Source organism: Rhea americana, unplaced genomic scaffold (assembly GCF_003343005.1).
Source record: "Rhea americana isolate MKP2758 unplaced genomic scaffold, rheAme1 scaffold_6, whole genome shotgun sequence".
Taxonomy (NCBI): domain Eukaryota; kingdom Metazoa; phylum Chordata; class Aves; order Rheiformes; family Rheidae; genus Rhea; species Rhea americana.
Window position 1 is genome coordinate 6,340,771 of NW_028186756.1, and position 14,079 is coordinate 6,354,849.

General features: G+C 35.6%; 1 protein-coding gene across 3 annotated transcripts in view; it reads right to left on the reverse strand.

Annotated features, from left to right (window-relative positions):
- FMR1 (fragile X messenger ribonucleoprotein 1) overlaps nt 1–14,000 on the reverse strand; it is a 31,229-nt gene extending 17,229 nt beyond the window's left edge. For 2 of the 3 annotated variants that reach the window (XM_085319585.1, XM_085319586.1), the window contains exons 1-7: nt 13,675–14,000; nt 5,747–5,799; nt 4,813–4,906; nt 3,692–3,763; nt 3,305–3,453; nt 2,201–2,294; nt 1,994–2,110 (exon numbers count right to left, since the gene is read on the reverse strand). In XM_085319585.1, the coding sequence (XP_085175711.1) occupies nt 1,994–2,110; nt 2,201–2,294; nt 3,305–3,453; nt 3,692–3,763; nt 4,813–4,906; nt 5,747–5,799; nt 13,675–13,725 (630 nt within the window). In that variant the 5' untranslated portion in view covers nt 13,726–14,000. The remainder of the gene's footprint in view (nt 1–1,993; nt 2,111–2,200; nt 2,295–3,304; nt 3,454–3,691; nt 3,764–4,812; nt 4,907–5,746; nt 5,800–13,674) is intronic. The other variant, XM_085319583.1, reaches the window with a different exon arrangement.
- Between the last annotated feature and the right edge of the window lie 79 nt (nt 14,001–14,079).

Below are 14,079 nucleotides of genomic sequence, written 5' to 3' on the forward strand. Positions count from 1 at the left end.
CACACTTACTGGAAAAATTATGCAAACAAAAACTGGTTATTTCACTTGATGCTCTAAAAGCTGTACTTCAGAAGACTGTGCAGGTCAAGAAGCCAATATGCAGGAAAAAAAGGTACAAGATACAACAAATGGAACTTAAAAAGAAGCTGTTGTAGTGATTAAAGCTCAGAAAAAAAAAAAAAGGTGAAAAAACATGTCAATGAGACAGGTATAGTTATAAGAGTTCAAGACATACAAAAGAGTTCACTTGATGGAAACAATGAACTGTTATTAACACACTGAAGTCCAATGTATTAAATAAATATTTTTTTCAGCAAATAGACACGTACAGTCTGTCTGTGTGTCAATTAGATGTATTCAACAGGAAGTAAAGGTACAAATTTACTATCTGAAATCTCTTTTGTTTTCAATTTGACTGAAACTGGCATATTTAATAAAAGTATAGAAGACAAACAACAAAATGAATAATATTAATGTATCTGCCAGTTTTTGTCACACTGAAAATTATAACCATATGTATTTACCTCACAGCAGCCTTAGCTTTTAACTTCTGTTCAGATAGAACCTGAAGTTCAATAAAGGTTTTCTAGTGAGAATCAGTAGCAAAAAGTTTCAGGCTTCCGATGAGAGCAAAAATTCAAGATCAGTTTGGGAAAGGAATCAAGCTGCTGGTGCATGGATTTGTGGGGGCAAGTAAAGAGAATCAGCTCTAAAAAGGTTGTTGTTGTTCGCACCTCTAAAATAATACTTTGCACTTCAAGAGGTAAACTGCCCACAAAACTGTCAGCTCTGGAGGAAAATAAAGAATAAATAATTACTAAATAACTACCATGGGGTGCTGAAGAAAGCAGTGATGAAAAGAAACTGGTTCTTTCCTAGTCTTGACAAAAGCATGACCTGAACAAACTTGGATTATACCTCAGAAATCAACAGACTAACAAAAAAGAACTAATGAGCTGTGGGTACATCTACTGCATGCAAGAGGCCTGAACTATTACTTAAAAGTAACTGCTACATTATACACCACTTCAAGTCAAACAAGCAGATGTAACCCTTGGAGGGAGAAGAAAAAAAAAAGATTTAAACAACAGTGCTGGTATATGCCCACATAAAATCTTGAGTTACATAGTTCTAGCAGTACCTCTAGTTCATGTCAGTGAATCTAAAAGCTCTTCAGAAATATTGATATTTTTCCTTATTTGAAGATAGGAAAAAAAACAAAAAGAAACATTAATTCTATAATAAAGATACCCTTATTTCTTAGCCTGCTCTTCTTTCCATGGAGAAGTATGAGTCAAGCTTCTTGCTAGTCAACACCCACTCTTCAATCACAGAAATATCAGAAGCCGTACCTGTTGTAAGATGATTTGCTAACATTTTAATCTACAGCTATACCACTCCCTTCATACATCTTACCAACAGTCTTAACCCTTCCTGTATTTTTATCTCTAATTTTCACTGTGTTTGTTTTTAATGCTACCTTATGCATTACTTCATTTTTTTTTTTACTTTTTTTTTTTTTTTTTNAACCACATGGGTACAGACCTTCATTTCTGCTGCAAGAGCCAGTTCCAGTCCATCTCAATATCATGGTATATCCAATCCTAGCTATTCTCAGAAAGAAGAATTTAAAGCTGTCTAACACACAGCACTATCAGGGCAGTAGTGGGCAATTACTTTACAGTTCAAATTAGTACTACTACTACAAAAAAAAAAGGCATTAACAACTATATGTGTATATTCCTACTTGGTACTTAATACCACACAAAATCCTGCTGACTAAAACATGATTGGATAGAAGTGAGTCTTTGTAAGAACAGGCCCTTCAATTGTGAAATCCTTTGTTAGGGTTATGGCTCCATCTATCTCTCTTTAACATCAAAAACTGTATCATTACATAAAAATTACTTTCATCCCAATATAAGTCCTACTAGCTAACAAACGCCCAGAAGTTTTTACATTAAGTTTATTTCAGGGAAAACAAGTAACATACCTCCAGCTGTTTGCTAGCTTCTTCATTTCTCAAAATCAGGGATAACTTGGTACGAAGACTTCGAAAGTGCATATCAATCAGCATATTTGCCCGCTTTGTTGTTACATCATTGATTGACTAAATTATTAATAAAGAAAACACAGTATTTTACAAATGAACTTTTCAAACAAACCATTGTAATTGGTATGGTCAGGCACACATACTTACCAAAATAATAAGCTGGTGGTTTTCAGAATCGTATGTTACAGAAAATGCTCCAACTGCCTTTTTGAAGTCCTTATGTGCAGATTCTTTGGCACACCTGAGAAAATAAAAGTGCTATCTAGTTAAAAATAGACTTCTCTTTAAGGTGTGTGTGTTGGGGGGGGGGGGAATCAGAAAAATTATTCTCAAATTCTCACTTTTCATGCATACGTTACTTTATTCTGTTATCATTTATCTTTTTTCACATAAGTAAGAATTTTTTTCTTTCTTTTAAAGAAATTTATCTATATGAATATCTATGAAATAACATACCAGCTGAGCAAAACTTTAAATAAAAAAGTGTAAACGGTGCTCTAAAACACTGAGCATACCAATAACTAGTACTAGGCATTTTCACTATAACCACTGCTGCATTCCAATGATCTGACATTCATTTCATGCTGTACTTTGCTTCTACAGGCTTCTTCCATATAGTCACTTATGGAATTTATTCACTATAACATTAAATTCAAAAATTTTTAGCTTAATCAGTTTGGAGCTTCTTCTACATTAGGTCAATAATATGCATCTCAAGAAAGCACCAGGAAATGATCTAGACCAAAAAAACAAGTCAATATAACTTGTGTTTTAAAGCTAGATTTGTCTTCAACACATCAGTGTTGAACAAAACTGCAATTAGTTGTTTCTACATCATACTATGGCACATTTGACTATTGCCACAACTATTTGCATAGCCATCATTAAAATACTTCATAAACTATATTATATGACATATTGTTTTCTTATATCTTTAAAGTTGACAAAAAATAGAATCAAGTATACTTATAACTAAACAGCCATAAGAATAAAAGCCTTCATCTGTACCACACACAAGCCTTAAACTGTGGAGAAAACTTTTCCTCCTGCCGGACTAAATGTCATTTCAAGCATCATCTTTACTATTTCTGAACTCTGATCATGTAAATGTTTGTTTTCTGCATTCATATGTGAAAACCTTAAAAACTCACTTCAAGTAGTGGAAAGTTTTTTTATTCCTTCTTGTCCTTCAGGTTTAAGAAGTTACCGTATTTTAGAAGCATATTATGAACAAGAAACTTTCGTACTTACATTTGCCTTAAATCTTCTGGAACTTCCAGTTTGATTTTATGAAAAGTATCTTTTGTTGCAGGTTTGTTGGGGTTCACAGATCTCAAACGCTCAATTGTGACAATTTCATTGTATGTAGCATCACAGGCTGCATATTCTATTACGTAAAACTGATATAAAAATAATAAAATCATCCAAGCTATACATTTTATGATGAGCAAGAATTACACTGAAGTGAAAAGCATTTCTGTCAACAGTACAAGGCAATCTGAACTCTTTCAGTCGAGGTTAACACTTATCGAGGCAGTCCTAATCAATAAACGATTTTAAAACGAAGGGAGAAAACTTAAAAAGTCACTGCATACATAAAAAGTGTGGATATAGATATAGATATATGTATATTCCTACCTCACCCTTTATCATTCTCACTTTAGCCAACCACCAGCAGCAGGGTTCTTTTTCATTTGCTCTGGAATAAACCTAAACAAAATACATTATATAGCTGTAGTATCTTGTAAGACATTAGAAAAGCTTTAACACCCTAATATGAGCAGCAAGTCTGCCATAAGGTGCAAAAAACATCAAACTGTATGTAGTATTTAAATTGGAGGCTTTATGTACCAATAGGAGCCATGTAACTGCTGAAGTGTCTATCGCCAATACAGGTAGGATAAACAATTACATATGTAAGATTGTATAAATAAGTAATATCATACCCAAGCACTATGGCAACAGTTGCATCAATCTTCTATATAGTCAGAAAAGAGATAAATTCAGACATTGTATCTGTTAATACTTGATTAACAACTCTTCTAATTGTGTGTAGCTCTCCAGAGGTTTTGTCAGTGGGAGGAGGGAATAGCCTGTTACACCACTTTAGCACATACATGATATTGGACACACCTAAACTAAAATGTTTTGACATTGTTTCCTTTGCCAAATGAAACTCAAACAGCATGTAAGTAAAATGTAAACATCTAGAGTTCTCTTATCTGCCTCTCTTTTAAGTTCTATAATCATGAAATAAGAATGTTTTGGTAATGTACATATTAAAACCAGACTCTCACTCTACATACATATGTATATATGTATGCATATACATGTACATATACATATGATGTGAACCTTGAACCTTCTCATTCAACATGAAATTTTGGTAACATACAGCCATTATTAAGTTACAGCTAAAGAACTACAGTCCAGGCTAATACTGCACCTGTTTCCAGATTAATTCAGTTCTTGTAAAGAACTGATCTGCAATCAAAGAAACTGCAATCATGTTTGCAAATCAGTTGATAAGCTAACCATGACCTCTTGGAGATCACTTATATCACTAGAATTCCTAAAGAGCTCTACAGTTTACAACTGTTGAAATATCACTTAGCTGACATGCTTCACATACTTTATGCAGTGCTTGGATCAAAAGGTGGCAGTATATAACATGCAGGAAAATCTGCTGATTTAGCTGAATTTTCCACCTTGAATTCCCTCATTTACAAATACAAATATTGCTAATGTAGCATACATACCTCTACTTCATCACTTTCATTAATATCTTTATTATAGCCTGCAGGGGGTGGAAACCTCACATCATGGAATGGTATTTGTCTCTCTGGTTGCCAGCTGCAAACAAAAATACACCAAATGGCCTAAAAACTTTTGCTTTCTTTGTAAGAAAAAAAAAAAAAAATCAGAAGCATATTCAATCAGCTAATTTTACATTTTTTTAATTTTGTGGAGCTTTTGTGCATCTGTATTAAAATGTAAATTAATGCAATTCAATGTATATTTAATATTTTAAAAAGTGATCATTAAGCATCTTAAATGAATCCCTGATGTCACTTGCACTGTTAAAGACCTCCAGATAAGATGTATTTCAGAAATTTTTTTGCTCATTTCTTTAAAAAAAAATAACAGGTGATGCTACAACCATATAAATACATAAGGAAATATATAGAAGCATGTTGTTTCCTTCTTAAAGGAAACAAACCTACACTAAACACAGTATAATGGAAGGCTAACTTTATGTTGCTAAACAATAGGAAAGGAATATTGGTCCATTTCTAGCTTAGAATTCTTGCGTTGATATTTCTCTATATTACAAATTCTGTGATAATGTAATTTAGTAAATCTAAAATTAAGATAGTCACAAGAGACATACAATCTCTTCGTGGTATGTTTAAATTGCTGAAACGTGCAAACGATTTATACGCTCAATAACATCATCTTCCCAGCAAAAAACAATATTGTTATACTTTTGTATTTCAAAGAAATTTAAACAATTAGAAGCATTTATACAGAACTTTTACAACATACTGAATATCTTGAACGGGATTCTAAAACAATGCTAGCAGCAGGACTGGAGACACTATTCTCCATCACTATTAAGACATATTTAGGTTAAAAATGATGCAGCATTCCAACCTTCCATTTGATTAGGTAAAACATCAGCAGTATACTTACTTGTTTTCAAATGAAACTGTTATAGAATCTTCATGTACATCCTTTACAAATGCCTGTGTAGAAAAAAAAAAGTTACAGTCTACCTGTGGATATTTTTAAAAATAATTTTAAACTCTTACAACTTGTTTCACGGATGTGATGAAACAAAATTTAAGTATGGTTTCAAGTCAGCCTTTTAAATTTTGCAGTAGTCTTATATAAAATGCATACAAGAGAAAACTGATAACCTCTTTGAATACGTGACTGCCAGTGTACTGACACACACACAGAATGCTGAAACTATAAATTCATTCTTCATTCTTTCCTTCTTTCCTTTTTTTTTTTTTTTTTTTTTTTTTAAAGTAGGACAAGTAACAAATGACAAAATTATTCTGAAGAGTTCTAGAACTAAAGTGTTGGAATATATATCATGCTTCTGGTATTTTAACAAAACTATGGCATAGAAATTAAACCATCTCAGGACTTTTTTGTTTTCAGAAGAAACATCATGTCTCTTTTCTCTTCTATGTTGATATAAGTTTGACTATCAGATCAGCAAAACTCATCCATATCCATTTCAGCACAACCTTCCCACATTTCCTTCATCACACTTAATTTCCTTCATGCATGACCTTATGTGAAATGCACTGTAGCCCGTCTTTAGGTTTCTTCTAGGGGATGGTTGTGCCATCAACATCACAACAGTTGTTGTGCCAAGTCTCCCATGCAAATACGAAACATTGCACAGCCCAAGATTCAAAAGCTCTGAGGTTTTTCCCCACTTATGCTACTCAGTTGAATGAGCTTCAATCAGTCCTCAGCTTCATGCCCTAACTTCTCCATATACAGAACAGCAAGACTAATACTCCATTTAAACAACTTTGGGATTTACTATTGAAAATATTTTTCACAGCCTGAGATGACAGATTTTTTTTTTAATAGCTTTCCAAACTACTGAAATAGCTATAAACACAGGAAAAGTGCTAAAACATATTTACTGATACACACTGCAGATATATGCAGACTATAAAAGTTTGTTCTACCAATGGAGATTAACTCTTAGTAGAGCAAAACACTCTCAATAAATTGAAAATAATTTTGCTAACACCTCTGAAGAAAAATTAGTTACTCAACTGTGGAACATTTACTTCTAGTCTCATTTCAAGATTCCTAGAAGATGCACAGGAACTTAAGAATTTCTGTTATGTAAGACTAAATGGTAAATACACAAATTCTTCCAATATTTTTCCTGTAGAAAGTATTTTCCGAGTTATAGCAGTGTCTCAGTATCAAGCAAGAGCAACACCTGATGACCAATACAGAGCACAAAGAGTTGATTCTACTAAAACAGTACACACACACACACGTATCATTCTAGTATTGAATGTCTCCGAGTACAGAAGTTTAATGCTAGTTAATAATCTAAAAATAACTAGTACTATCTTGAAGAGAAGTCAGAGCAAAGTCAACTACACAAAGAATTTTTTTACAGTTTGCTCATCTCTCACAGTACTGCAAGAGCAAATAATAAGTTATTGGAAAGTTTATTATTATTGTAAAGAAGTTCCTTTACAAAGCACTAACACGTTTAAACCATTCTCTAATAGCATTTACATAATTACATATTTTGAAATTCCAAGATATTTTTTCCAAGCAAATTACAAACACAGGTGGTATTTTTCATGACATGGTACAAAACAGATCTAAAACCATATCTTAGTATCACGCTGATATCAGTACAGAAATATATATTTTTAAATTAAAAAAAAAAAAAAGCAAGAAAGCACCACTAATATAAAAAGGCAACAGAACTTCCAGAGGATCATTCTGGATACTGAAGATTTAGACAATGTTTTATTTTGTTTTTTCTTCTGCAAGAAAATTCCATAAGAGGATATGTACTTGAAAAATACTGTGGTAGTCCTGACTCATTTTGCAACATTACACACATCACCTTCAAAGGTTCTTCCCACATTTCTTCCCATGTTTGTCATGTGCAGCTCTGAAGAACCTATTCTTATAGATGTAGCAGAAATGGATGCCTTTAAAACCTGAAAAATACTGTAATCACTATCAAATATTTGGCATGTTTCCTTCACACTACAGAATAGAAAAGGACAGAATTTAGTATTATTAGTAACACTTAGGTAGGCAAAAGCTGAGGTTATTTTACGAAGCAAACCCAACAAAAATGACATAAAGAGGACAGAATAGCCTTAAGGAAAACGGATAGAAGTAACAGAGTCCTCAAACTTGTGATATTTAATTTTCTCACATTCATAACACAACAACAGTCAGTTCTTCCACTATGAAAGATATTTGGAGAAGAAGCTCCTGTGCAGTGATGAACATGACAAAAGACAAAATAGCGCTCCTTAAAAATTATGGGAAATGACAGAAAAATAAATTAGAGAGCAGCAACGAGCAAGACTACATCTTATATCCAGTTTTGATAACTCCTAACATATAGTGACTGTAAACACCCTGAAACAACGTTTTTGCCTATAAACATAGCACTTTGCATTAAAATTATTTTGAGCAGAGTCTTCGTGACTATAGCAATATAAGCAACGAGTGATATTAATTCTAACACCTTCCACTAACAAACAAATCAACCTAAGTTAAAGCTGAAGACTACCCCAAGACCTTTAAACAGCCTAGCGCTTATTATGTTATCTGAAAAAAAGCAGAACTTGAATATACAGCTAATTGAGAGAGTATTTAACTATGGACAATCGTTTTCTCTGATTTGAAGAAACATGAAGCAAAAACATTAAGGAAGATTGTTGACCATACATAGGAAACATCAACACGTGTTCTGTAGTGTTGTGCATTACTGAAAATAATGAGACTGACACCATTTCTTTAGCTTACACCAAGTTCAGAAGAATCAAACACAGAATTAGATGCAACAGTGGGTTTTTACTGCAGCCTGATCAAAATGTTGATATTATAACACTGTTACTTGCTCTTTATTTTGTAGCCTTGCTGATCTTCCAAATGGAATAATGCCTTACAAAATAAAAATGTAAGATTTATGCAATATATACCACAGTTCTGCCTACCTCCATAATGAGATTTATCTTTATAAAATAATCTATCAAGCAATATATTAATAATTTAAATACTTGGTTGACTAATCACATCTATTCACAGAAAGATTTTTTTTATCCTGCTTTTTTTGTGACACGGGGAAAAAAAAGTGTTCAAGATACCGGGATCACACCAGTTTTTACAGTATTTATTATGTCAATTTCTCTCAACTGAAAGTATTTAAACAAATCTGTAGTAAGTAGTGCTTTATAGCCAAATACATTCAGTTTTCTAGGTACTTGTAAAAATGCTTTTAATACTAATGCATTTGGATAGCCAAAATTAAAATTTATCACAATTCTTTCCTGATATTCCATGACACATGTGCAACATATACAACGCTAAAAAGATGACAGACCTTTAACAGCATAAACCAAATTCACTGAAACAGTTCAGTCCCAGATGTCAGTACAGGTAGAGAAATGGTACTGATTTTACATAAGGCACTAAGAGAACGGTATTGTAAAAATTCAATCTTTTGGGTAAAGCGTACAAACTTGGTGTGAAAATTAAAACAATGTTGCATAGATGTAGGTTTGAAATGTATGTTCAAGGAGAACAGAGGCTACCATGAACATGAACACATATGTGAAAAGCATAAAAAGATTTGACAAGAAAGAAAAATAACTTGAGAAACCTTTTTAATAGCAATAGCAGTGATAAAAGTAAACAAAAGAAATCAAAGTAATGAAAAAGGTATGCTTTTGCTTCTGTGAAGAGAAGTGCTTTCTACAATGGCTAGAGTTGCTTGCCCTTCACTGAAGTGAAAAATTCACGTGGTGATAAACTTCTAACACAGAATTTGATTTTCCATCACATAAATCATTAACACCCATCTCCATGCTTCAGACACAGTTAGTAAAAAAAAACAATACGACCCAAACACTGACATGTTATGGCACTTCACAACATTCTAAAAACAGTTTATATCCTAAAGATATGTGCTTTAAACTTCATGAATTATTAGATACAAAAGAACTACCACTAGAAACAGTAATATACTCTATTTTTGTGCTTAATGAAAGGGCAGACTCTTCAGAGGAAAGACACCAGCATCCATGAATATTTTAGAGTCTTAAATCAGATGAGAGTATTGTCAACCATCTTAATAACAAAGAATAATGAACTATAAGAAGTGAAAATGGAGGAAAAATACTACTTAAGATAAAAAATGTTATGTTGATATAAATGTGCACGACTGATTGCATAACATTTTATATTTGTTGGAAAGAAAAAAAATAAAAAAGGAACTTATCTAGCTAATCAAATCTAAGACAGGCATACCAAACAAAGAAACAGAATAGGGGAAGAACAGTCATAGAAGTGACAACTGAATAAAGAAAAGGGGTACAGGCTACCATCCTCAGAACTAAGACAGGGTTGTGAATGTACAAAGAGATGGGCAACATGTGCTGAGGTAACTCTGTGTTACCTGGAGGCAAAGAAAAAAATGGATATGGAATGCAACAGAAGACCAAGGGAACAGTTGTTACTAGTAACACCTGAAGTAATAAAGAAGCAAGGAAGAGGAACGATTTTGTCAATTATAACTTCAAAAGAAAAGAAATTCAACTATCTAAAAAAGCAAAGGAACAATGGCAAAATACTGAAACTATCGAGATCAGGGGAAAAAAAACATGGAAGAGTTTAACAAGGTTGTAGAGTTGGGATTTCATCTTTTCTTCCAAAGGATTCTGTGCGAAGCAAAAACATCATCAAGTCATGATAAAGCAGACTTTTAGTGCAGTAGGCACCAGATTAATTACCCCCAGGTTACTCTGAATCGCGCTCATTGACTGTACTACACTTTTAATGGAATGAATCATATCGTCCAAGGAGAAAAAGTTCATAAAAATAAAACACATTCATGAAGTGGTATTTTAATTCCATTAAGAATTAGTCTCCACTATAGTGACCAAAGCAACACGCTCTACAATTCTTAGAAACATAGTGCACCTGACCAGCAAATCTGAATTCTAAAACCTCCCACATCCTGAACGTATACTCAAACTACGGAGGTATCAAAACTATCTCCTATTTTGCGTGCAATACGACCTCTTCAGATGCATCTTCAGAACACGTTCTGGATCAAGACCCACTGAGAAAAGTGTGCTTTATGACTCTTTGTAGGGCTTAGGTGACAATTATGCACAATTTCTGTACTTTCAAGATCAAGGCACTTGGTACACTCAAAATATGAACTTTTTAGGGACTTGAACTTATAGAGGTCCTCAAGGACAGCTACAGAGGATGCACGAAAACCTGAAGTGGCAATTAGGTGCCTACTCATGTCACTTAGAATCTTAGCCTCATAGTCCTCCTCTCCAAGTTTTAGTATCTATCTATATATATATACACACACATTATATATTATATATACATTATATATATTTTATATATATATATATATATATATAYACACACACACACACACACATCTAATGAAGAACTCCAGAATGACTCAAAGACAAAAAAAGTTATCACTACTATTATCAGTAAACCATCAGATGGAATTGGAACAAAAAAATTGTTTTGCTTTTGATTTGTTTACAGTGTTATTGCTGTAACACAATTATGAGGAGCTTGTTTAAAGAAATTTTAATGAAAAAATAAAATCATCTTGCAATTAAAACCTCTACTTGACACCATAAAGTTCACGTTACGCTAAGTCAATCAAATCATTCCACAAATCAAATCTATCTGCAAAATAGGCATAAAACTCACAAGAAAACATATAAATTATTTTATAACAAACTGACACTTGGACATTATGATAAAGAGAAAAAAATGTAAATAAAAAAAATCAAGTAATTCAGGCAAGAGAAAAAACACTGATTTTCAGAAACAACTTAAAGAAGTTAAAAATCTCTCAGATTGTTTAATGAATTTATGTTGAGTATGACGCTCCATCTAGACAGGTAATGCAGCTGACTACCAGTAAGTCTGTGTGCTGTACTTAAAGTCACCTTGGTTAATTAACCAAGCCCTCTTGGTTAAATTCTATTACCTTAAAAAGAGACTAAAAAAAAAAAATCCTACATTTGATTTTCTAGAGGCTAAAAGGCAAGCATAATATGCAGCCTGGAAGCAACTTTTGTGTTTGAACTTGGGTATATTACATTTTGTTTAGTAAGTAATCTCCCATGAGTATATATGTTCATTTGAAACTGTCATCTAAACTGCAACCAGAAAAAAAGAGTATACCCTATGAAAGAAGGGGATCAGGACACCATACCATCAAAACCGAATGTGACAGAACAAACAACAACAAAACCTACAGCAGCTTTCAATTCTTCCAGGTGTCTTTAATGTCATTACAGAGCATACAATATCATTTTCATCATCATCTGCTTTGCATGATGTATATAAGTACTGACATTACTTTGATAAAAGTCTCATTAAAAGTTATTTCCTAAGCAACATATTCATGCCTTCTGTTCCTTTCAGAGCAAATATCACAGTTAAAAACTTAAAGTTGATTTTTGAAAGTGCTAAATAATTTAATTCCAGGAAGCTATCTACAGATTGTGCCTACAACACTGCAGACCCACAAGATACATTATTTATCATACTTATAAGCTTGTTCCATATACACCCTCTTATTTTGAAAGCGTTATCACATATATTTTAAAATAAACTTTTAAGAGCTCTTGTATCTTAAGAACACTCAAAGCTCTCAGAGTTGTATCATCTGGATACCAACCTGCCCTACCACACTAACATCAGACTGAAATTCTACCTGTTCCTTCATTGATAACATAAATATTGGATGTTGCACAATAACTAGGCCTAATTTTTAAAGTACTAGGAACGTTTAAACATCAGTAAACTTGAAAAAACAGACCTGTGATTTTTTCTGTATTTTGATAATAGGTGTAAATGTCCATTATCTTCCATACTAGTTGGCCCTAACCTCCTGTGTGTGCATTCTTCTGTAAATAGGGTAGAACCACAAAGTATACCCTATTCGTACATTGATTAACAAAACCCAGCTCATGCAAAGCAACAGCAATACTACACATTATTAATAAAGATATTAAATACTCATGTATGTGTTCAAGGCTCAATGATGGCTTTATTCATCACCAACACAAGCGCTTGGAAACAAACATGGAACACTATTAAGTGGTTTCAGTAAGAAGTACATTCTGTAATTAAATGCATTTACAAACTCAGCACATGTATTTTTGGTCAAGCAATGCTTTCTTTAATGTCAGTAGGCAGTATCTCCAGACACGGCATTAAGAGCAGCAATTCACAACAGCGTTTCATCATGAAGGTGTATTTAACGAGCTGCCCTTCCGCCCTCTCTCCCCCGACTTAAACTCTCCACTAGCAAGGCAGCTCTCCTGGAAAGCTGGAGAGCAAAGGAGACTTTCCTTAAGCAGCGACGAAAGCTGAGGATTTAACAATTAAGGCCCCATCGCCAGCTCTGATCCTCGCTTCAGCGCCAAGGAGAGGAAGGCCCAGGCCCGTCCTCGCCGCCTCCAACACCCCGGCAGCGCCAGGGCCTCCCCTTCCCACAATAGGGGAAGGCCCGAGGCCTCCTCAGGCGTCGGGGGCCTCTCTCGCCTTCCCTCCCTCCCTTCTCTTCTCATGAGGCCTCGAGTTCCCTCGGCCTAGGGGTGGCGGAACTCCCCGTTCCCCTGCCCGGAGACCCAGGCCCTCTCCTCAGGCGTGGAGAGCTCGCCGAGGCCTCCACCCCTCGCCCACTCTTCCTCCTCCTCTTCTTCCTGCCCCAGGGCCCCCGCTTTCCCTCAAGCGGGGAGGAGCCGTCACCGCCACCGCCTCCTCCTGTCCCAGGCCCCACTCCCTCCCCTGAGGCCCAGCCCGACCCGGCCGCGAGCGCCCGGTACCTTGTAGAAGGCCCCGTTGGAGCCCCGCACCTCCACCACCAGCTCCTCCATGTTGTGCCGCGGCGGCTCGGTGCGGGAGACCCAGGCCCGGCACCTCCTCCCTTCCCTTTCTCTCGCTCTCGGCGCAGGAGGGGGAAGAGGAGGAGGTGGATGTGTGCCGGGGAGGGGGAGGGGAGGGGGAACCTCAGTTCACTCCGTGCCCGCGGGGGGTGGGGCTGCGCGAGGGGCGGAGGGCGAGGCCGCCGGCGGGGCGGGGGGGCGCCGCGGGGAGGGGAGGGGACCAGACGGGCGCCGCTCGCCTCCGCGCCCGCCCGGAAATGAAAGCGAAACGGTCACCGCCGGGCGGCGCGCGAGGGGGGCGGGGGGGGCGCCCGCTTCGAATGTAAACAGTAACCCCGCGTCACG